This window comes from Aotus nancymaae, unplaced genomic scaffold (assembly GCF_030222135.1).
Source record: "Aotus nancymaae isolate 86718 unplaced genomic scaffold, 86718_ANA_hifiasm-v0.15.2.pri h1tg000036l, whole genome shotgun sequence".
Taxonomy (NCBI): Eukaryota; Metazoa; Chordata; class Mammalia; order Primates; family Aotidae; genus Aotus; species Aotus nancymaae.
In genome coordinates this window covers 8,173,935-8,199,885 of record NW_026988450.1, presented here as the reverse complement: position 1 = coordinate 8,199,885, position 25,951 = coordinate 8,173,935, and the positions used below count along the sequence as shown (strand labels likewise).

Genomic DNA, 25,951 nt, shown 5'->3' with positions numbered 1-25,951 from the left:
GAAATCTCTTAGTAAACACTTTACATCCCTGAAATTTTCTGAGGCTAATACTTTTCAGAATATAGTTAATATTCTCAATAAATTAACAAGGGGCACCTGTAATGCCCTTTCTCCTTGTTCTGTCTTGGAGGCAGCCTTCTAGCTAAAACTCAAATGCAATCCTCTGCCCATTTTTCTTCTTTTCTTCACTATCCCACTGAAAACCAGACTCCTTGTCACCCAACCCTGGGTTCAAGTCCAAGTCCTTTGTGGGATTGTAGTGGCACCACTTCCTGTTCGACAACCCTGAGAGCACTTGATGTACCTCCAAAATCTCAGTTTACTTGTCAAATAATACCGGGCAAGTTAAGGCTCAGACGTTTTATGTCTTTAACTGTAAAACTGCCCTAGTAATCTGTGACCTATTAAACTAGATTAGTGTAAAAAAGTACCCTGTAAATGGGAAAGGTACTTGTTAACAAAATAATATTTCCATAATCATTATGTATGTAAATTTTAAATTTTACAATTGTGTCAATTGTTAATTCGTATGTTTTTAAGAATGAGTGTCTCAAAGGTAAATTTCCTTGTCCAAAATGCTCTATGTGTACTGTAATTGTTGCCATAGTATAATGAATTCATCAGTTACCTTTTTCCCTATTGGGACATTCCCATTCCTTTCTGCAGTCAATCAACATGGATGTGATTGTAGATACCTCCATATTTTTGGGAAAATTTCTATATTACTTTCTGGAATCTTTGGTTTACAAGATAATTCCCAAGACGAAAAAGAATGTTGCTGGAGAGATTGTACTTATAACAGGAGCTGGAAGTGGACTTGGAAGGCAATTGGCCATACATTTTGCCGGGCTTGGAGCCATTTTAGTTCTATGGGACATTAATCAAGAAGACAATGTGGAAACGTGTAGACTGGCCAAAGAAAAGGGTGGTGAGAAAGTGTTCCCCTATAAGTGTGACTGTAGCAACAGACAAGAGGTCTACAGAGTTGCTGACCAGGTAAGCTGACTGGTGTTCTCTGCTTGTGTTCCCAAGGAAAATATTGCATCTCGTATGCACTTTTACAGGTAGAAGTTTGTCATAAACTTCCCCCAAGATCTCTATGTGTTTCCTGCTTGACTCTGCATGTCAGAAATCAGACTGTGTAACCTCCAAAACGGAGCACAGTGTAAACAAGGCAATGGGAATGTGAGAAGCCTAAGCCAAGCGCTGCCCAGCTGCGTTTTAGGGGGACTCATTCACCAGCAGGAGGAGGTGGAAACGGGGCCTCCTCCTGGCTTTGCGGCTCATTGCTTGTGCAGTGTTTAACAAGTTACTGTCCCTCTCTAGGTCCTTGTTTCTTCATCTGTAAAACAAAAGGGTTGAACCAAATTATCTTTTTTTTTTTTTTGACGCATAGTCTTGCTCTGCTGCCCAGGCTGGAGTGCGGTGGCACCATCTCAGCTCACTGCAACCTCCATCTCCCAGGTTCAAGCAATTCTCCTGCCTCAGCCTCCCGAGTAGCTGGAATTACAGGCCCATGCCATCATGCACAGCTAATTTTTATATATTTTTTTTGTAGAGACATGTTTTCACTATGTTGGCCAGGCTGGTCTTGAACTCCTGAGCTCAAGTGATCTGCCCACCTTGGCCTCCCAAAGTGCTGGGATTACAGGCATGCGCCAGTGCCCTGGGCCAATGGTTTGTGATTCTAATGCATCATATCCATTATCATCATGTAGTGAGGCTATAAAGAATATGAAATATACAGTAAAAATAAAAATAAATTTAAATAGGTATTTAGCATATTTTAGACCAAATTTCCTCTTGGACTTAGCCTGTTGATATTTGTTAGAACAAATACTCCACATTAAATATTGACAAATACTCGAAATCGCAGCTGCCACCTGTCGTGTGACTAGCAGGTACCCTAACAGCAATGGGTTAGTTTTGAGGAGCGTTTCAGCCATGTTACCTCGAGGAAGGTGTTGTGAGGCCAGACGCAGCTGGAGAGAGAGAAACAGAATCGAGCGTTTCCCTTTTGTTTTGCTCATGATCCCTGGGGGAGAACACAGCACAGCCTGCAGGACCATGAAGGAGAGCCCTGGGGTCACTCATGAGGCAGGGAGATCGGGCAGGTGGTGGGGGCCTTTACTGTGTTTTTCTCAAGAAGGAATAGGCAAAGCAGGGTAAGCGGCAGGGTAAGCATGTTTAGGAATGGTTAATTTGAATAACTTCAGGGGGCTTTAGGGCATAGAGGTTGTCCCTGGTTGTCTGGTACCTGGCCCTGGTATGGCTGGGGTAGGCGTAGAGCAGCCCAGAGTGTGAGGACCCAATAAGGGAAGTGTTTGGATATGTGGACTTAACAGGCTGCTCAGGAAGGGAAACTAATCAGCCTCTAGCCATGGCCTCAAACTGGTCAAGACAGCACCAGAAAAAAAACAAACGCCCACTATATTACAAATAGTTACTATTCTAAACACATTATACACGTCACAACTCATTTAATCAACACAATATCACCTTCTTAGGTATACATTATTATCATCATCCCCACTTACAAATGAGAAAACTGAGGAACAGAATGAAAATGTAATGTGCCCAAGATCATAAAACTAATGATTGGCCAAGATTCCAACCCGGGCAAGTTGAAGCCACTGTGCTATGAATATATCTGGGCTGAGCTCAGGAAGTATCTAACAGAGCTCCAGTCCCGGTACCACTAACTAGCCAGATCAGGACCCTGGAAAAAGTCTTTTCTGCCAAAGTATTATCCCTTATAGTCTTCACAACGAAGTAGGTACTATCATTTTCTTGTTCACTTATCCACTATGCCGTGACCCAAAGGGACACAAACACTTTGATAACAGAATATCTGAGGGATTTCCCATCCCTTTGGCAATCTAAGCTCTATATATGGAATTCACTTATTGATGCATTCAAAAAACATTGATTGAATCAGTCTCTGTGACACATAACCTTCTGAAGCACCCTCTTCACCCTTATCCTTCATTGCCCATTGCCTTCTTCTCTGTTTGATGGTCCCATAGGATTTGTTCTTCATAATTCATCATGAGCTAATGCAAATATGTGTACTGTAGATCCTAGGCATATTTTAGTACACAGCAAGTGGAATCAAAGTTAGTCCTCATTTGTAAACAGTAAAGACATGTGACCAGAAAAGTTCATACATAGATGAACATATCTGGGCTGAGCTCGGGAAGTATCTAACAGTGCTCCAGTCCCAGTACCACTAACTAGCCAGATCAGGACCCTGGAAAAAATCTTTTCTGCCAAAGTATTATCCCATATAGGCTTTACAACGAAATTGTACTATCATTTTCTCCATTTTACTAGTGACGAAGCAGAGGCAGAGAGAGTTTAAGGAACTTACCCAGGCCATAGAGCAGACAAGTAAGGGACCCCATTACCTGGGTGAGACCCCATGCTGCATTCCCAAAGGGACAGCAACGATATGTGCATAATCGAAAGACCCCTTCATAATCCACCTTCTTTGACCAAGTGTTGTAATCTCCTGCCCTCTTCCCCCACTGCCAACCCCTAACAAATCTTTTCTTCTTGGTCAACATTTTTTTGCCGTCAAGTAGAAAACTAGGCTAAAAACTTTAACCTAAAATTATCTTTTCACATTAAAATTGTTCTTTTCTGCACTCCAATAAATAGAATTTTTCTCAGCCAACTACTTTATATGCTTTTTTGTATAATTTCAATTATGTAGCAACTCCCGAGAAACCCAGATACTGGGTTTGTACTTCAAGGCTTTCAACAAAGCATCCGCATTACCAGATTCCTTGAAATTTGCGGTAATGTTGAATAGCAATAAGAACATTCTAAAGGTGCATAGTAATTAACTTCCCAAAATTAGACTGAGGGAACAGTCTCATCTCCAACATAGAAAACCAATATACTAATAAATTGCTTTTCTTAAAGTAAGTAGGTTCGCAATTTATTTTCAAATGTCCAGGTTCAATCAATCATTAATATTTATTTGTATATGTGTGTGTGTGTGTGTGTGTGTGTGCATGTGCACACACACGAGACTTGCTTGCTACAGCAATAATCATGTTGGCTAGAAAGAGTACTAAATTTGGGGAAAAACGGCTTTTTGGTGTGAATTTAAATTGGGTGTGAATCACTGTTGCTCCTCTCAAAAGCTATGGGTCTTCCGGCAAGATCTTAATTTCTCAGAGCCTCTGTCTCCTCATCTGTATACCAAGATAATGATGCCTCCCTAGACTGCCTCTTGAAGTTACAGTGAAAATTAAATCTTATGATCGAGATAAAATTTCTCTTGGCTCTGTTGTCCCTAAGGCTCAGGGCTTCTTAAACTGGATGACAGCAGCCACTGGGCTTTTCTTAAGTGTTCAGGAACATATTAAGCCCAAGATTCCACCTCCTTCTTGGGTCCCTGTCCCCACTTCATCGGTCTTGATGAGCACTTGCTCACACTGATTGCTTCACCAAGCCAATGGGCTACCCTTCTTTAAAAATTAGCCTTTGTGAATGTTTTCCTCTGCCCTACCTTCCTCCCTGGTAGAGGAGTCCAATTCCTCAGCCTAGCATCAGCTCAGCAGTATTAACTATTCCTTTCCTAGCTTGCTCCAATCTACTACATCAGCAGCGATATCTAATTCTCCAAATCACGTTATCTGGCAGGCTCAACATATAGCAATACAGGGTCCAGGAATTAGAAAATCAAGTCAGGGGAGGCAGTGCTCCTTGTTTAGAAACAAAGATGGTTGTATCAGCCGAGAGATCCAGTTCAGGGGAGGAAAGTCTTAATTGTTGTTCAAACATATTTCATGCTTTGCCGTTGGATCAGCTTTCTCAGCGTCGCCTGCAAAGTCATAATAACGTGAGTCAAAATGGTGAAAGAGAGGAAAGCAGTCCCTCAGGTGTCTCCTGGAGTACGCTCTTCTCTGAGCAGGGCTTGTGCTATATTGCGGATTGTCCAGGTAGATGAGGTGGGCAACTTAGGAGGGGAGGGTGAAGGAAAATGAGGACGTAAGAGGCACAATAGCGGCACAGCTGAGGGATTCAAGGCAGCATCAGTCGCAGAGAGTAATTCGATTCAACAGGGTCCATTGGATAGAAGAGCACAGAAATACGGAAGTCCATCGGCAGCCGATCGAAAGCATCCATGTTTAGGATGCGCTCATGCCGAAAACTGATCAGGCCTGAGGGGATGAGATAGAGGAGTAGGGGAGATGATGCCCACAGAAGTCGGCATCAGACACCCACTGATGTGCTGTGGGACAACCTGAGGGCCATCTGCAGGGAGGCAGCGTCACTCAGACTCCAGTCCCATTAGTGACCCAGGAACGGGCACTCACGTAACAGAAATGGGAGGTGAGGAAAATATGCTACAGTATGCTGCAGGCCACCTCCACACAAAAAGTCAAGACTCTTTCAACAAAATGGCTAAATCTGCTTTTTTTTAAAGATAATTTGTCATAAAGTTACCTTAAAACTGCCGAGTTTCTACATAGAAGATAAAAATACCTAGTTTCAGATAAACTATATGAAGAAAATGAGAAAAAGAAATCACTACTTGGGAAAATAAATATCCAAATGCAACACCTCAATTGAATTAATGCTTGCCTCCCTCTGGCCAGGTCAGGAAAGAAGTTGGTGACGTCACCATCCTCATCAACAATGCCGGCGTCGTCACGGGAAAGCTCTTCCTCGATATTCCAGATTACATGGTGGAAAAATCCTTTCTTGTAAATGCCATCTCTCATTTCTGGGTAAACCTCTTTCTTTATCATTTTCTTTTGTTGGTGAGTACAAAAGTTCCATGCATTCACATAAACACCTGTTTATGTGTTTGTCTATAAATATACCATTTGGAGATTTCCCATTGAAAGATGTGGGGTCTCAATCCTTGCTGGGTTTACTTGCTGTGCTTTTCCTGATCTTGTGTTATTCCAAATTATCAGAGAAATTTCCTTCCCTCTACCCTCTTCAGTTTGATCCCAAAATTATTAGCTGTTCAGAAATCTTCCCACCTAAATACAAACCGAGAGTGACAGCAATTATACAAGAGAGATTTAATTTGGCCATGAGAGCAAAGGGAGCTTGTGCAAAGATGGGGCTATTTTTAGAGTGGTGGTTTATGTGCACGCAGAACTGGGCATTCTAATAAAGGAATTAAGGGCGGGAGGAATCACAGTCACCACCCGTTATTGAGCACTTGCAGCCACGATGCCGTTTTCATTCTCATTTTACAAATAAGGAAACTGAGGCCCAAAGTATTTCAGTGAACTCCCCGAGGTCAGGCAACTGGTAAATGGTGGCCCATGGTTACAGAAGGAAGAAGTGTGAGAGAAGGTAAAAATTACAGAAAGGGAATGAGTGAGTTCATGATTCAGGAGTGTCTTTCCTGAGGCCTGGAGTGGTTTACGCAATGCAGCCCAGTAGGGCTGTCTTTGATGGTGGAAATGCTCTTCAACTGTGCTTCCCACTATGATAGCTTCTAGTCATCTGTGGCTACTGAGCACTGGAAGTGTGGTTAATGGGACTGAGGCACTAAACTTTTAACTTTGTATCATATAACCTATTTAAGTGCATATCTATCTATCTATCTATTTATTGAGACAGAGTTTCTCTCTGTCACCCAGGCTGGAGTGCAGTGGCATGATCTCAGTTCACTGCAACCTCCATCTCCTGGGTTCAAGCAATTCTCCTGCCTCAGCCTCCTAAGTAGCTGGGACTACAGGCACCTGCCACCACACCCAGCTAATTTTTGTATTTTTAGAAGGGACGGGGGTTTCACCACGTTGGCCAGGCTTGTCTCGAACACCTGACCTCAGGTGATCTGCCCACCTTGGCCTCCCAAAGTGCTGGGATTACAACCTTGAGGCACTGCACCCAGCCTTAAATGCACATTTAAATAGCCACACATGTGTAGAGGCTACTTCCTTGGTCAGTGCAACTCTAGAAAGTGGGTAGAGGCTGAAGGAGAGAGGAGTTACCAGAGGTGTTTCCACTAAGAGGGTTCCTACTTGAGGCTGCCAGGGAATGAACAGGCATCAGCAGCGGATAGGGCCTGTGGGAGGAACAGGGGCTGAAACCAGGGCCTTGGGAGACATGGGGAAGTGGGGACAGGTATGGTCCTAGTCCTCTGTGTCTCCGAAAATAGGACCTTGGAATGGGCTTCCCTTCGGTCTCCTGGTTCCTCCCTCTTTCCACTCTACACTTTCATACCACTCTCCATGGAACACAGAACTATTTCTTTGGTCTCCTTCCTTGGCCACTGGGAGGCTAATGGGAACCTCCACTAACCTATTTTAACCAATACTCCTTGAACACCTACCATAGTGCTTGCCATATAATACATTTTCCAGAAACATTTGTGAAAACCATGGATTCCCTTCCCTGTACCACCCTCCCCCATTTCCTTCAGAAAGATGAGATGTCATCTTGGTAAATGTAGCTAGGGTACATCCATTACAATCACATCACAAATCTATAAATCATCCTGATTCCTCCCCTTCCCTCAACACCAGCATCCTTGGCTGTCCCTGCACTACGTGCCCAAGTTCATGTCTCTCCTTCCTGTCGCCAGCCCCTGGATCAAGCTCTCCTCATCTCTCACCAACAGCTCCTCAGAGCCTTCCTCCTTCAACACTGGTGCCTTCCAACCCATCTTTATATGGGAGCAAGGTAATCTTTTCAACACATTTATCAAACAATCACCTCATTCCACAGATAAAAAATATTGAGATTTCCAAGTGTACTTAGAATAACATACAGTTGCGTGTTACGGCCTCCCTCAGCTGTCCCTCACCTCTCATTCTCTCCACTTTCTGCTCACTTTCTATATGCCAAGGATCCTGGTTAAACTTCAGAGAACATCAAGCTCTTTCTCATCTGAGAGTTTTTGTACAAGCCATTCTCTCTCCAACAGGAATATGCTTTCTCCTGACTCACATAGTAGTTCCTCCTCATTCCTCAGATGTCATGTAGTCTCTGAACTTGAACCTGTATGTTGTGTATGTGCTGTTGTTTGCCTTGAATCCTCTATGTAGGTAGTGGTAAGAGCTATTAACAAACACACGTAAGGTTTCTGGTTGTGTGTCAGCAAATCTAGAGACAGATGATACTGAGCAACTGCTGAAACCAGAGAATCAACTTCCATCAGAAGATGATAGAAGGAATCTTGATTCATCTCAAGAATTAGAGAGATTTTTAAAATTTTGTTCCACTGCTCTTACTCGCTCATCTATTCCAAGGCGAAGAAAGCAAACCCAAGAAATATGTCTCCGCCAGGTGCTGCCTGCGGTACTTCTGGGGAGAAATTGCACTGCAGTTCTTCTAGTAAGAGATTTGCTTTTGTTTCTTGAGGTCTCCCAAACGTGCCAAGGCTCCTGGTCTGCCAGGAAGCGACCTCCCTTACTACCTGGAAGGCTGGAAGGGGGCCTGTGATCTATAAAGCAGGTGTCAATCCAATTTCCTGAGGAGACACATTTGAACAGCAACCATCATCCCTAAAGAGTAGACGTGTCAGACATGATTAAATTAAACTTATTCTTAAATGGGGCACACCTGTGCTCTGGTTGCATTACCAAGCTATTCATTATATCCTGGAAAAAGAAGGCCTGGTTCTTACTGAACGTGTATAATAGGCCCATCACCATGAAAGATGAAGGATAATATGAAAGCTATTAATTGCTCTTGTCCACAAATCTACTCAAGGCAGTGAGTAGATTTGTGGACAAGAGCAATTAATAGCTTTCATATTATCTGTAAAATTAGTTTGATCGTATATGAATGTACAATGATTACAATAAGTTAAATTTCATTCCATACATTTTTCTAAGCTTAACCTATTGTGAAAACATTTACCTGAATTTCAAGTACTAAAATTATCATCCTTACGTTCCTTTGACTCTTCACTTCGTTTATAATCTAAACTAAGATCCCCCATAAGATATTTTTCCCTGATTTCTGGAATTATCAGTTGGACTAAGATAGCATTCAAAAAGTTTCATTCCACCTTGCATTAGTATAGCTTCCTGAAGAGAGAACTGGAAACACATCAAGAAGAAAGAAAAAGGGCTTGCTCACATGCCCATCAGAAAATAGAACTTTGACCACATTGAATTTCCCTCACGGATGCTGTGACCCAGCCATATTCCACTAATTCCGTTCTGCCTGATGCTGTTCAGGGTCTGCTTTCACATAGGCATCTGCTGCTAGACTAAACATGTTCCGTGAGCCTGGCTCAGCCCCAGACGTGACCTTGCAGAGGCCTCCTCACTGTGGCAATGTCGGCCCACACTGGGAAGCCCATTCCAATGAATCGAACCTTGGCATGGTCCAAGCCACACTGCAACTCCGAGTGTGCCCTGTGCTGTCGTCTTCACAAGGCACAGTTTCCAGTTTGTGGTACTGGAAGCCTCCAGGCAAAAAGAGAAAGACTAGAAATTCCCTACTAATGACAAAACTGAATGACTCTAGTCAATTTATTCCAATAACTAAAAATGCCAGATTAAGAGAGTAGAAACTGCTATTGGGGTGTAAGACGTAATTATTTTATAAGAATTTGGTTACTTATTATAGCAAGAGCACCGACAAATCCTCAGGGTCTTTCTGTCTGTCCTGGCAAGTGTACAGTCTCTGATTAAATATATTTATATTAATGAATTCATCCCAGAAAAGTTTGAGTTTCTCTTTTGGATTTGACAGTTTTTCCCCACATCTCCTCAGGGCAGGTCCTAAATAGGGTTCAGCTAATTAAGAAATGTGACGCATACCCAGTATACTTCATTTCCTCTAGCGACCCTGCTGCTGCTCATTGCCATGTGATAAAATCAGGCCAAGGAACAGACCATGGGTGCTTTGGTCACATAAGAAGTACCAAAGATGACTTTGAAAGCAAAAACACCTCTATAGATTTATATTTCTAAACAGAGACTACGGAATAGCTGTAACTGGCTGCCCTAAGAGCCAGACTGACAATAGTTTTGTTTTGATTTTTAAATAAACCTAACAGCACATCACAGTATAATTATTAAGGGATTTTAGATCTTTCAGATGTGGCAAGTTTTGGTTATTTGTTTTAACAAAAAGTTAATTAGGGTTCAAGAGCTCAGAGTAAGTATATTTTGACAAGGTAAGAATCCATGCTCTCTGGGCAGACTACACAAAGCTCCAAAATAATCTTCCAATGCCTCTTGTTTATAACATAATGGAATAGTCCAAGAAATTTTAAGCTACCAGGTTCATGATCTTTATCATACTTAAGTTTCTTTTGTTCATTGACTTTAATATGCTCTTATATGTGTGAATGAGCTTAAACACACAAAAATATATGTATCACTATGTAACTATACTATTTTTAGCTTTCAATGATCACTTTAAAATATAAACAACTTTATCATATTAAAAGTTAAAGTATACACTACATTGAATTTACCATCTCAATTAAAGCTTTACAAAAAAAAAAACTAGTTAAAATGGTGCTGTGTGACTCAATACCTTTTCTCTATTAATTTTAATCTCTTTTTAATTGTATTGGCAACCAAAAATTTCACATAAATTTACCCAACTTAATATTATCATAAAATCTTCAAGTCATTTAAGTTATACTACAGAGCAACACAATCACTGGTGATATTGAAAGACTGTCAAAGGGATGACATTGAAAAATTATAAAAGGCAGGGCAAGTGCAGTAACTAAGTGCAAGCAACTTACAACACTGAAGTTCAAAAATATCAATCCTTTTAACAGTAAAGTCATCATTCATTGTAGTTCAATTTAACTGTATGCAAACTTGTGTTCTTTGTAACCAGAAATGTTTTGGTGGAAACAAAGATAATCTGTCTGACCCATTCACAAACCAGTGTTAAAAATTTTAGAAAGTTTATTAATTTGGCTTTTCCATGAAAAAAAAAACAAGTCTTACATAAATGCAATAAAATGAAATCAAGCAAATGTGATGTTTGTTTTCATTACATCCCACATGTGATAAGAGCAGGAAATCCTGATTAACAGGATATAGCTATTTATCAAACAAAAGTCATGATAAACAGGATATAGCTGTTTATCAAACAAATGTAATTTGTTCACAGATTTACTTTGATCAGGAGTAATGTGCAAACCTAGATTCATATATAATTCTGTATTAGTTTCCCAGGCACTAAAAATATTTTCCAAAAGATAAAATACATTTTTGGCAACTAACTGTTGACTCAACACTTATTTATATTCCTTTTTCTTCCCTTTAATAATAGATGTACATCTAGTGAACACTAGTTATTGGTCCCTAGGAGTAGTTCATCTTCTAGAATGTCCTAAAAAAGTGCTCCACTGGTACACAGGGCTACAAATTTAACAGGCACTTTTCATTACCTACTCCTTTTCCCTCTAGGAGGGAGACGTTTTCTCAGTCGAACGCACAAGAAACTAGCTGCAAATTCACCCACAGCCAAAAATAAATCCACACAGATACATTTGCAGAAAAAATATTGGTAGAGAAAAGCAAACAAAACTGAACTCCTAGGCCTAGCGCAGTGGCTCACACCTGTAATCTCAACGCTTTGGGAGGTTGCGGTGGGTTGATCACTTGAGTCCAGGAGTTTGAGACCAGCCTGGCCAACATGGCGAAACTCTATCTCTACAAAAAATACAGAAATAAGCCAGATGTGGTGGTGCATGCCTGTAATCCCAGCTACTAGAGAGCCTGAGGCATGAGAATGGCTTGAACCCAGGAAGCAAAGGTTGCAGTGAGCTGAGATCACACCACTGCACTCCAGCCTGGATGACAGAGAGAGACTCTGTCTCAAAAAGCAAAACTCCTGAAAGTGGCTACATCCCTGTGAACAGGTAACTTCCTATCCTCATCATATTTTTTTAGATTTCACCAGTGTTCAGCTGTATGACAAACTATTATAGGCCACTGCTTTCTTCTCTCTCTTATTCTGGAAAGTTTCACTGCCCCCAACTATGGGATTTCTTATAAAGGTAGCACTGGACACACCTTCAACTCCACTTCTCAGCTTCACTTTCTTCAAAGTTTCATAAACTTTTAGATTCCAATAGTGGTGCCACTGCTGGGCCTCCATACCTAGGCTTCCTGTCCTTAAACCTAACTGGGTCTACCACTGGACACTGGGGAGATGTCCTCTGGGCCCCCGGCCAGATCTTTGACACTTTCGTATTGAAAGACAATAACTAGCTTTTGTTATTTTTACCCTACAGTCATGACTGATGCAACCAGAATTTAATTTTTGAAAGACAAAAATGTTGCAACTACAAGACACAGATGTATAAATTGTCACCACACTTGGACAGGAAATGTCAAAAGAGGCCAATTGTTCACATCTAAGCAATAACTCGCCAATTAGTTCAGCGGCTCTGGAACAAGGTTACTGAGATAAAGAATATCTCAAAAACGAAGATCTCATTCTTTGATTCAGTGCCTGCTCTCTGTTCTACTGGCCCCCTGTAGCTGAGCACATCTTGGCAGTCTCTCCAAAACTCTAAATGCAAAATTCTGACACTGTTAACATTGCAAATCTCATAGAAACAGATCATGAGCATTGTCAAGGTTAGACTGAACTCATTTACAGGGGATCCAGTACAATAACACAGCCAACAAGATGATGATATTAGAAACTTGGATTTACATAGTGAATGAGAAAAGGAGTGCTGAAATAAGAATATATCTAAGACATGATAGTGCTTTACTTACCAGGGTGTGTTTAGCTTGCAGTGAAATTCACTTTACCCTAAACAATTCCTCCCATTCCGCTAAACCATCAGGGCAAGGGCAGATCTTGTTTAGGGTAAAGCCAGGAAGGTAAATGTAATTAAATTTTAATATAAATTGCTAAAATCTACATGGAAAAGTTCAGCATACCAAAAAAACTAGATTTTAATATTTCTAGCCAAGCACAAATATAAAAGATTCATTTGATTCAATTAGTATAGTTTATTTCAAAAGAAAAAAATCAAATAATATAGATTAGCATATAATAACCTTTAATCTCATTGAAAACAATGATTATATGGTACCTACTTTTCTACTGCCACAGAACTTAACACATTATGCTGTTAAATAAATATTTGCTAAATTAGTAAATTCATCAAATACTTATGAAGCAAATATAGTAATAAATGAATGAAACATTGACAAAATGCATTTGTACCTTTCAGACTTATAAGGCCTTCCTTCCTGCCATGATTAGAACTAACCATGGGCACCTGGTTTGCATTTCAAGTATAGCAGGAGTAGCTGGTATTAACGGACTATCAGGTGAGTACCTTGTTTCACCATGTGCTACAGAACTCAGAAATTAGGACTCTTCCGAGATAGATAGAAGCTCTTCCTGCACCAAGGGGAAACCTCTAGAATATTTGGCTCTATTTATAATGCCAGCATTCTCTTCTATTTCCAGAAGGAGATATATTCTCTTTTAAAAAAAAAAATGAATATGCCTATTGGCTTATAGGTCTTCTTGGGTTAGAAAACACTGATCTGACTTCCATCTTTTTGTTGGGTGAAGAGTGTGGGGTGGAGTGTTTGGCCACATAAATTGACTCTGACAGGAAAGCTTTGTCCCCGAGGACAAGCCAGAGAAAGAGGAAGGTGATTCAAGTTTTTAAATAATTCTAAGAATTAACTCGTCAAGCTCTATTACTAATAGTTCCTCACTTTGTTTCAGATTATTCTGCAAGCAAATTTGCAGCTTTTGGCTTTGCTGAATCTCTCTTTTTTGAATTAGCTATTCTAAAGAAAACTGGAATTAAAACCACTATCGTTTGCCCACATTTCATCAACACCGGAATGTTTGAGGGCTGTACAACCAAGTAAGTTAGCTCTTAAAGTAATACTTGCTTTTAACATAATCTTCCAATATATGTCATCATCTGATCATTTCAAAGTTTTGAAATATGGACAGTGAAACAATAGAAACGATATGAATGACTAATTTAGTAAAAGAAAACTTCAATATGCATGAAATTTATAAATGTATCCAATTTAAAGAGAATAATATAGTTATGAAGCTTGTGGTATAGCAAAAATTTAAACCTAAAATACTGATTAGTATATTAAAATATAACAGAGAAATTAATACTGAGAACTTTGAAAATATTTAGCTTTGTAGTATTGAGAAAATAACTTTTTCCTAAAGAGAATACAAAGATATAAATAACCTCAAAAATAAAATATTTTATAAAATTGATTAATATATGGGGGAAGTATTGCGGAGTGACATTTTGGTATGAAGGCTAAATTAAAACAGTCCAAACTAGAATGCAAATATAATATGAGAGCTTTTACATAGGGAACCAGTCAATGAGTATATTGAAAAGTGTAAACTGGATACAAGGACAAGTATAGTGACTACAATCATTAAAAAACAGACTGACACAATCTAAACGACATGGATCAGCTATATTTGTGAGACATAGAGACAGCCAACAAAAAGGCTCGCTAAGAGGCAGTGAGACTATTTAGTCTAGTGAAGCTTTAAAATTAAATAGAGTTCCAACAAGTGATCAAGAGTTGACAAAATGTATAGGGGAAATCTCTCACCAAGGAGACATCTATTAAGCTTGTCAAAATTAGCAAACACAATTATTTAAAATTTCTAGAGATTGACTGTGTGCCGTGGCTCACGCCTGTAATCCCAGCACTTTGGGAGGCCAAGGTGGGTGGGTCCCTTGAGGTCAGGAGTTTGAGACCAGCCTAGCCAACATGGTGAAACCTGTCTCTACTAAAAATACAAAAACTAGCTGGGCATCATGGCACACGTCTGTAATCCCAGCTATTCAGGAGGCTGCGGCATGAGAATCACTTGAACCCAGGAGATGGAGGTTGCAGTGAGCCAAGATCACACTACTGCACTCCAACCTGGGTGACAGAGTGAGACTCTGTCTCAATAAAATAAAATAAAATCTCTGGAGAGTGATCAAAGGGCATGCAAAAAATCAAGAAGCATTTGTTGACTACAATGTATGGAAAGTCAATAAGAACACTAAAAGACCATGGCACTGGGGCTTGGGACTATCCCTCTTGCCTTGTGGGATAATGTTTCAGCAGACTTGACAACCAAGTGACAGTTCTTCCACCCTTCCTGGGGGTGAAAGGGCTATCCTGGGTAGTTTGATAGCTGGTAGAACATTAGCAAATCCTATTTTTGACAGCCCCATGCAGTAGAAGACCTGTATTGTGTAAACAACCTCAGCCAGACAGTGCTTGATCATTTTGTGAAGGAAAAGTCCAGAGAGGGGGTCTTGGTGAAGAAGGCAGTTCTTTTCCCAGAACAGCTCTTTGTTGTGACAGAACTCCTCCAGTAAGCTCAGCAGCCAAGTGGCAGGTTCCATCTTCCCCAAATTCCAGGATACTTGTTTTAGGTAGATTTCCCAGGCAATGAATATTAGCAGATCCCATTCTTCTAGGGTCTAGGCTGTGGAATATCCATACAGGTTAGTGGCAGTAGCTGATTGCCAGTATAGTTCCTGTCATCTCCATGTCCAACCCTCACATCCTGACTGATACGGACAATTTGGGTAAAGTAGCCCTGGAAGAGTAAGTTTTATATCACCCTGATCTCCTGCTCCACAGCATAGAGTAACCAGGTGCCAGGTGAGTTCAAAGTCCTCCTCAAACACTGGTATCTCTCTATTTCTGCCACAGGACCTGACTTCAATTGGGTAAGACCATAAATCAGAATACAAAAAGAACAGGGCAACCAGCTAGCAAATTGTGGAGGTTAAGAGCTGGGTGTGATAGTAGAAGTAAATCAGTCAAAGCTTGACTAAGAGACAAGCACAAGAGGCGGTAAGAGATTGTCTGGTTAAAACCACAGTCATCTCTGACAGTCAGGAAGATTGTGTGCATGCCCAAGATTGCATCGTCTGAGGAATGACACCAAAGCTACACATTTACTATAGAAGAGGGAGACAGACTTCACTGAACTGGTACAGCCAAGTCGGTAAATAAATAAACAAACAAACAACCATAATAACAAGCCCTAAGGTAGAGTATTGTCCAGAGTTCCTAAAATATATTATCTGCAATGTCCACTTTTTAACAAAAAATTAGGAGTTACTCAAAGAAATAGAAAAGTATGACCCATACTCAGGCAAAAACATAGGCAATAGAAACTGCTTTCAAAAGGGCTCAGATGTTGGACTTAGCAAAGAAATTTCAAAAAGTTATTACAAATACATTCAAAGACCTAAAAGAATACCTGTTTGGAAAATAAAAAGAAGATATTATAACAATGTCTCATCAAATTTCAATAGATCGAAAGTATAAAGAAAGACAAATGTACATTTAGAAGTAAAAAAGATCTGATGACAACGTCTCACCAAATTTCAATAGATAGAAAGTTAACAGAAAAACAAATGTAAATTTAGAAGCAGAAAGGAAAAATAACTGAAAGTAAACATTCACAAGAGCAGTTCAAGATTGGATTTGGGTTGGCTGAAAAAAGGAATGAGTAAATTTGAAGATGGATAGATAGAGCTTATGCAATCAGAAGAAAAGAGAGAAAACAAAATGAAGAAAAAAAGAGCTTCAGAGAAATTTCGGTTACTGTTAAACAAAGAAATATATACATGACAAGAATAACATAAAAAGAGTATACACAGATGCCAGGCACAGTGGCTCACTCCTGTTATCCCAGCACTTTGAGAGGCTTAGGCTCACTTGAGCTCAGGAGTTTGAGACCAGCCTAGCAAACATGGTGAAACCCCATCTCTACTAAAAATACAAAAAAAATAAAAAAATAGCTGGGCATGGTGGCATGCACCTGTAGTCCCAACTACTTGGGAGGCTGAGGCAGGAGAATCACTTGAACCTGGGAGGTGAAGGTTGCAGTGAGCCAAGATTGTGCCACTGCACTCTAGCCCAGGCAACAGAGCAAAACTCTATATAAAAAAAATAAAGAAAGAAATAAAGAAAGAAAGAATATATAGAGAAAGGAGCAGAAAAAAATATTCAAAGAAGCAATGGCTAAAAGCTTCCTAAATTTGATGAAAAACATTAATTTACATATTTAAGAAACTCAATGAACTCCAAGTAGGATAAACACAAAGGGTTCCACACTCAGACATATCATAGTCAAAATGTTAAAAGATGCAAACAAAGCTATATCTTGAAAGCAACGAAAGGAAAAAGAAAGTCTCATCATATACAATGGAACCCAATTGTGATTAATGACTGACACCTCAACAGAAATAATGGAAGCCAAAAGGCAGTGTGATAACATATGCAAAGTACTCGGGGGGAAATTATCAACCAAGGATCTTATATCCAGCAAAAAGTCTCTTTCAAAAATGAAGGTAAAAGGAAGGCAAACCTAAACAGATAATTTGTTGCTTAGTATACCACCTCACAGGAAATACTAATGGAAATTCTTCAGGATGAAAACAAGTGACTCCTGAGAGTAATCTGAATCCACATGAAATAAACAGAGTGACAGTAAAGGTGACAAAGTAGGTAATTTTTAAAAGACAGTATAAATGCATATTTCTTTTCCCTCTATTCATTGATTATAAATACAAATTGTATAAACAAAATGTACATAATAGTTTTATTGGGCCTATCACATATAGAAACGTAATATTTTTGACAATAAGAGCACAAAGGAGGTGAGTGTGGCAAAGTTGTATTGAAGTAAGTAAATGACACCAGATAGTAACTCAGGTGCACGGAAGAGATTAAGAGAACCAGAAATGAAGAAGGTTGATACGACAAACCCTATAAACATATACTTGTTCTTCTTCATTCTCTCAGCTTCTTTAAAACATAAAACTTATAAAGTATTAACTACAATAATGTATCATTGTGTTTGTAACATATATAGATACAATATGTATACAATAGCATAAAAGTGGGAGAGGCAATACAGCTGTATAGGGGTAAAGTTCCTACATCTCACTAGAATTAAGAGAATATAAATATGAAATTGGTTAAACATGCATATTATGTGTCCCAGAAAAAAATATAATTTTAGAAATTATCAGCTGGGCACAATGGCTCACACCTATAATCCCCATACATTGGAAGAGTGAGGCAAGAAGATTGCTTGAGCCCAGGAGTTTGAGACCAGCCTGGGCAACATGGTAAGACCTTGTCTCTAAAATATACATATATATATATTAGCCAGGCGTGGTGTTCCATGCCTGTAGTTCCCAGCTACTCAGGAGGCTAAAGTGGGAGGATGGTTTGAGCCCTGGAAGTCCAGGCTGCAATGAACCATGATTGTGCCACTGTACACCAGCCTGAGCAACAGAACGAAACTCCATCTCAGAAAAAAATTATTAAAGGATGTCCCTGTGATCAAAGGGCACAGAGAATTATAAGCTCAGTATGCTTAATAGACATCTGTAGAATGCTCCACCAAACAACAGCAGAATGCACGTTCTTCTCAAGCACACATAACACAGTCTCTGGGATAGACTATAGGCTGAGCCATAAAACAACCATCAATAAATTTGAAAGGAATAAAATCATACAAAGTATATTCTTCAAATAAAATAAAATTAAAATTAAATTAGAAATGAAAAACAAAAGAAATTTTGAGAAATTTACAAATACGTGGAAATCTGACTAAATCAGTGCTTAGAGAAAAATTTATTTAAAAATAAAAAACATCTTAAATAAACAAATAATCTTCCACGTTAAGAAACTATAAAAAAGAGCACCCTAAATTCAAATCAAGCATAAATAATAATTGTAGCAGAAATATATGAAATAGAGAGTGGAAAACTGGAGAAAAATCTATGAAACCAACATTAATGATAAACAAAATTAGCAAAACTTTAGCTAGACTGACCAAGAAAGAAAAAACAGAGAAGTCTCAAACTACTAAAATCAGGAATAAGAAAGAGTACATCACTACTGGTGACATTACAGAAAGGAAAAGGACTATAAGGAAATACTACAAAAAATTACATGCCAAGAAACTAGATAACTTAGATGAAATTGAATAATTTCTAGAGAGTCACAAACTAACAAAACTAACTTCACAGGGAAAAAACATATGAATAGACTTAAAACAAAGATATTAAATTGGTAAACTAAAATAAAAAATCCCACAAGAAAAATCCCAGATCCAGAGGGCTGCATGGAAAATTCTATAAAACTTTTCAAGAAGAATGGCTACCAATATTTTAAAGACTTACAAAAAAAATAGAAGAGGACTGACCACTTCCCAACTCACTCTATGAGGGCAGGATAACCTTGATACTAAACCTATACAGAGACATCACAAGAAAATAAAACCAAAGATCAATATCTATTATGAATATAAACACAAAAATTCTCAATAAAATACCAGCAAACTGAATCCAGCAACCTATCATATGAATACATCATGATCAAATAGGATTTATCCTGGAAATGCAAGATTGGGTTAATATTTAAAAAGAATTTAATACAGTACATCATATCAGTAGAACAAAGAACAAAAGCTGCATGATCATCTGAAAACACACAGAAAAAGCATTAGACAAAATCTAGCACACTTTCATGATAAAAACACCAAGAAAGTAGAAATAAAAGGAAACTTCCACAACTTGATAAGCAGCATCTATGAAAAACCCATAGCTAACATCATATTTAATGCTGAAAGATTGAATGCTTTCCCCTCAAGATCAAGAATAAGACAAGTCTATCCACATTCACCACTCTGATTGAACTCCTGTTCAATAGAACATTTAGACAAAATATAAAATAAAAGGTATTCGGATTGGAAGAAAAAGGAGTAAAACTATATTTTCAGATGACATGATCTTGTATATAGAAAATCCTGAAGAATACCCATGCACACACACACACACACACACACACACACACATAAACACAATTACATCTGTAAAATGAATTCAGCAAAGGACAAATATTCAAAATCAATGTACGAAACTCAATTGTATTTCCATACAACTGAGTTCATTCCATCATTGAAATGAACAATCCAAAAATGAAATTAGTAAAACAAGTCCATTTAACAACAGCATCAAAAATAGTAAAATACTTAGGAATAAATTTAACAAAAAAGTGCAACACTTATCCTATGAAAATTACAAAACATCTTCAAAAGAGGTTAAAGAAGACTTAAATAAAAATAAATCCCACGTTCATGGATTGGAAGACTTAATATTGTTAAGACAGTTCCTCAAAATGTTAAACATAGAATTACCACATGGCCTAGCAATTCCACTCCTAGGTATATATCCAAGAGAAATGAAAACACATGTCCCCACAAAAACCTGTACATAAATGTTCACGCAGCATTATTCATAACAGCTAAAAGGTGAAAACAATCCAAATATCCATCAACTAATGAATGGTTAACCAGAGTGTGTCATATCCATGAGACAGAATACATGTGATGCAAGAATTCAACAAAACTCAATAAAAGCATTCTGTGAAAAGTAATTGATTATATGGAATTTATAACAGAAAGTAATGTATATTTTATTATTAGTAGTAAATCATGTACTATACATGTTTTATATAAGTAGCATTTATAATAAACTTACGCATATGTACATATGTAGTTATAGCTAATATAAGTACACTCTACATACATTTTAGATTATTTACTTTGTTTCTAACATTATTCTTAAATTAATATTAGTAAGAATTGATAATATGTGATTAAGTCTTATTAAAAGCTAGAGTGTTAAGATCACAGAAAGAATATGACCAGCCAGGATAAGGGAGAATGGTACCCACAGAAGGCAGTGATGTTAAACGATAACTTTTATAAAATTGGTGTCCATAGATAAACAAACATAAATATGAAAGTCTCCAGAAGAAGAAAGATTCACAGTCCTAAAATGGTAGAGAATTAAACAATGATCTGTAGATTCTATTTTTAAATAACCACTGGAGCCCTTTAGGCCATAGTTCTGAAAAACGTTTAGGAGAATGAAATATAAAGACTAATTGTCAACATTCAATTGTGGAAAATTGATCAGACTCCCAAAATCAGCTGAGATAATCAGAATTTTTTGAGGGGGGGTGTGGTTCAACTAAATAAGCAGAATAATATAAAAGTATAAAATATCAAAGTAATACCTTATGTGACATTTATTTATATTCTGACCCATTTCAACTACTGATTTCAGAAACATCTATTTCTGTTTAATGTCGTAACAATGATCTACCTAAACTAATACATTACACATGTTCAAGAGACTTTTTGGTAAGATAAGTTTGTTATTTTGCTTTCTTTCTTTTTTTTTTTTTTTTAAGAGGAATCTCACTCTGTTACCCAGGCTGGAGTGCAGTGACACAATCTCTGCTCACTGCAACCTCTACTTCCTGAGTTCAAGTGATTCTCCTGCCTTAACCTCCCAAGGGATTATAGGCATGGTCCACCACACCTGGCTAATTTTTGTATTTTTGGTAGAAACGGGGTTTCACCATGTTGGCCAGGCTGGTCTCGAACTCCTGATCTCAAGCGATCCACCTGCCTCAGCCTCCAAAAGTGCTGGGATTACCAATTGGCCCATGCCTGGCCACAATTTTGCTTCTTAATTGTATATACCTATTTGATGTTTGGGAGGAACAGAAAGGGAAGAAAGAAAAAAATCTAAAAGCGATTACTTCCATATGTTTAGACTATGACACAGCAGAAAATCACCAAGGCAGGAAGTTCACTCCAGGAAATTATATATATTAGCACTGGTCCCAATACTGATCATAAGAGAAAACACAAGGCAGTTCCTAAGATTTACATTTGGTTTGACTATTTACAGCTGTATGTTATAGTCCCATATCTGAAATTTAATGATCAATACCCTATGATGACAACAAAAATACCATTCTGCTGATATCACTATTTGTTATTGTTATTCCAGGTATCCGCTTCTGTTACCAATTCTGGAGCAAGAGTATGTGGCCAAAAAAATTTTAAATGCTATTTTGGAGGAACAAGTTTATTTAATGATACCCAAATTTTTATATATCGCATTGATTCTCAAACAGTAAGTTAATAATGGCCTCACTATCATTCTGGTTATTGTGAACAAATTGTCCAATCACTGCTACCTCTTTTGCATGGAAAGCAACTTTATGTATTTTTTAATGGTAAGAGGAAGAACTTTAATAGTGCAGAAACAACTTCTCGAACTATTGCTGTGTCTTGGTTGCTTCAGACACTGACTAAATTTAACAATTATTTAGGTCTTGCAGAACACATTTTTTTTTGTTTTAACACAAACAAGTAACATAAATTACTTGGGTTTTTTTGTTTTTTGTATTTTTGGTTTTTGTCAACTAGTTTGATTAGTGTAGAGCTCTACTTTGAAAACAAGGAACAAAAAACACAAGAGTGTTGCCAGAAAAAATATATTAAGAATATTTTACAAGTTCTTCATTTTATTTTGTGAAATAGCTCCGGCAACTTCATACAAGGCCTGTGCTATGAGTTTCAGGTATTTGTCAATGGATTCCAGCCAGGTCCACATCTAGCATTTATGGGGTGACCACTACCTGCCAGCTACTGTGCTGACAGCTTTTTGTGAATTTTATCAATTTAGGAAACCTGAGGCTTAAAGGCAGTAATTTTTGCAGGGTTAAACAACTAATATATGCTACAACAAAGTTTCAAACCTAAATTTCCAATTTGATTACAGAGCTTAAGTTCCTACCCTCAGGAAATACTCCTCCTCCGCTGTAAGAATTAGCAAAGTAGAAAGCACAAGCAAAGACTCATTATTACAAAATTATATTATTGATAAATACAGTGCTTTCCTTACTATTTATATCTATCCAATGTATTTCCTATGCAGCCCTGGCTGCCCTGATTGCTTAGCTATATCCTTCATTGTACATTCCATCACAGCTGACCCTGGTTTTTGGCACACTCATCATACTTGTAGTTACTACCTTGCATGCTTCCTGAGGACAAAAAATATTGTCTGAATTGTTTCCTGCTCCTTGCCCCAGCCTAGGACAATACCTAATGTGTAATTAGCATGCAATAAATATTTGCCACATCGAGTTGAATTGAGCAAAACTGAGCTGAAGATACAGCCTCTATCCTCAAAGAACTAAAACAATGGTTCTTCATCTTGGGTGCACATTGTAATCACCCAGGGAATATTTAAAACTATGGATTCCTGGGCCCTACCCTCCAGAGATGCTGCTTTAACTGGTCCAGTTTTCTTTCTAGATTTTGCTACCTTTTGTTAGTCTAATAAATAAAGATATATGTAGTCTTTCCTCAGAACTCAAGGGATGTTATATAGGGATAAAGTGTGGCCTGAACATTGGGGCTTTTCAAAGCTCCAGTGATTCCAAGGTGTAGCCAGGGCCAAGAGCCACTGGCGTTGAGGATGGTGATGGCACTTGGATGTGACAAAGAACTATTCTCTTCAGCCCTCCCATTAAGTGACATTTTAAACTTTGTATAATTTGCACTTACTCTTTGCAAAGCAGTTAATTTGACTTATCTTAAAGAATTATAATTTTTTCTCTGCTTTTCTCCTAGAATAATGTCTCCAAAAATGTTGATTGCCTTTGGTGACTACCTTGGAGTGGACACTTGCATGGCTTCTTTCAAAGGGAGAAAGACAGCAAATGAACTTCAGACTGAAACTGAAAGGAAACACCAATAGCTTAAGCCTCAAACATGGGAATGAAAACGTGTTATAAGGATGAACTATTTGCAATTCCTCATAATGCTTAAAGCATCACAGTCTACCAAGGATTACTGAAGCTTTCAAAAGTGTCAATTTTATTTCCTGGACATAGTTTACACACCAGTTATTTTTCTAAGCATTCAAGTTACCTATCCATTTTTTTTTTAGCTTCATAAATAAGGACATTACAGTCTTTTCAATGGACTTCGAACATAATATGTTCATAAAAACATATTAATGCAAGTTGACCCTAATAAGTTGACCCTAATTTAATTTTAAAATAGGTAATATATAATACCTTTGAAAGAGAGATAATTATAAATAGTGACCTTATAAGTCAGTTTTTTATGCTGGTGATTTTTCAACATCAGCTTTAAAAATACATATTAATTTCATAAATAAGAAAAATAGTATTTACCTCACAAAGTAAAGGCATATTTGTGTTGCCTATTCATCCCTGGTAGAGTTAGATGTTCATATCAAGGCCCTTAGTGGGATTGAACCTGAATATTTGATAAAATAAATCTGTAACTTCTCATTTTTGTTATATCCGAATGTGTCAAACAACTTTTAGCTCTTTTACTCCACTAAAAAAAGTGTACATTAGAATCATATACACTACTGGTTTGAAAATGAAACATTTTCATACTTAATTCAACAAAATACTATTTTGACTGATGTATTTGAATACATGATATAAACATCCTTTTAAAATCATTTATCCTCATGAGAAATGGGCACACGTGCTAGCTATGCGGCAAACATTCCAAACAATGGCACCTCTGAACTGGAAATGGTTCTTGAGCTATAATCACTATATAATAGTCTAGCTTTATCTCCACTGGGCTTCAGAGCTACTGAGTAATGGTAAAACCAAAAACTGAAATTTCAAGTAAATTAAAGTATACATTCAGTTAACCAAAAAGTGAGCACTTATTTTATCAGATCTATCCTAGTATTTGGGACATAATATTTCTACATTCATGCAAACAAAAAGCATAATATAACATGAGAAGAAAAAACTTGAGAAAAAATTTTAATTTAATACAGGAATAAAACATTCCAAACAAGCAATATTAGTAAGAAAATAAAACTTATCTTTTAACAACTTTTTGAGCAAAACCCTAAAATTTTTATATCTCTGCCTTCTTAAATGGACTATTCAAAGCAAAGTTTAACTTTTCTTTATTGCTGCAGGAGCATTAACATATTTTTGCCTAGCTCAATTGACACCCAGCAGTGGCTTTTGAAGGGCCATTTACTTCTAAATAAACTGATCCACAACCCCTTACTCAGGTGTCAGAAGACCTGACCTATCAGCTTTTGCTTCACTCAGCCAAGAATGTATCCTGCTATTTGTAAAGCTGAATCCATAAGATGTACTGCTAATGGCATGCCTCATATGTCTATGTATTTGTGTGTTGTGCAAACAATGTTTCACTACTGAAAATACACTTTAAAAAGCTCTAATTAATTGGCAAAAGAAAATAAAATCACTTGAATTAAATACTTTATGTGAAAAAAAGAAGAGACTAGTCAAATGCTTTTTCAAGTTTATGCAACTTAACTAAAATCTTTAATAAATAAGCTAGTTTTTAAATTATTGGTAAAGTATAATAATATTAGAATATGTCTTAAGAATTTCCAGCATACACTCTGTTTGCATTTACTAATTAAGCCATTTCATACTTATCCCTGCTAAATACTATAAGGTGTCAAAATTTGGCATAGGGGTTACAAAACTACAAACGCAGCTCAGGAAAGAATGATCCCTGCCATGTAATCTTTAATAAATAAGATAATGATACTGGTTTAAGGAAAATAGGCACATCTCGAATCTAGTAAGATTACCATAACTGTTAATCTTGTGACTTTAGGAGGTCTAGTCTGCAGGCAGTAAGGTTTGTTTTGGGAAGGAACTGTTATCATCTTTGTTTCAAAGCTAAACTATAAACTACGTTCCTCCCAAAGTTGCCCGGGAATGAACAAGGGCAGCTTGGTTGTTAGAAGCAAGATGGAGTCAGTGGCATCAAATCTTGTTCACTGTCTCAGTTATAATTTTGCAATGGTGGTTTCATAACTTTAAATAATCAAGGTAAATGATTAAAATAATATAAATAGGTAAATGTGATGGGATAAATACTTGTAGACAAACATCATAATTTAGAAACTAAAGTTAAATTAAATTAAACAGGTATTTCATTATTTTGGTATTTTCCAACAAAATATATTTGTAGAAAAACATTCTTTCTAAAAAAAAACAAAAGATGTGTCCTTTTTTAAAAAGGTGAAAATTCTTTGTCTAATTCATAGTTCTTTATTTTTTCCGAGACAGAG

The 25,951-nt window shown here is 37.6% G+C and overlaps 1 protein-coding gene across 1 annotated transcript; it reads left to right on the top strand.

Annotated features, from left to right (window-relative positions):
- Positions 1 to 675: 675 nt before the first annotated feature.
- Positions 676 to 23,590, top strand: LOC105724816 (short-chain dehydrogenase/reductase family 16C member 6-like). The gene is made up of 6 exons (XM_012463616.2): positions 676 to 996; positions 5,613 to 5,744; positions 13,160 to 13,280; positions 13,669 to 13,813; positions 21,830 to 21,955; positions 23,464 to 23,590. The coding sequence occupies exons 1-6, from the start codon at positions 676 to 678 to the stop codon at positions 23,588 to 23,590; spliced, it is 972 nt and encodes a 323-aa protein (XP_012319039.1).
- Positions 23,591 to 25,951: the final 2,361 nt, after the last annotated feature.

What these genes read in the sequence shown, in the direction of transcription:
- LOC105724816 (XM_012463616.2), top strand. Translation starts at nt 676, where the DNA reads ATGGATGTGATTGTAGATACCTCCATATTTTTGGGAAAATTTCTATAT. An exon ending in ATGCCATCTCTCATTTCTGG is followed by an intron (nt 5,745 to 13,159) that starts GTAAACCTCTTT and finishes TGTACCTTTCAG; the next exon opens with ACTTATAAGGCCTTCCTTCC. An exon ending in ATCGCATTGATTCTCAAACA is followed by an intron (nt 21,956 to 23,463) that starts GTAAGTTAATAA and finishes CTTTTCTCCTAG; the next exon opens with AATAATGTCTCCAAAAATGT.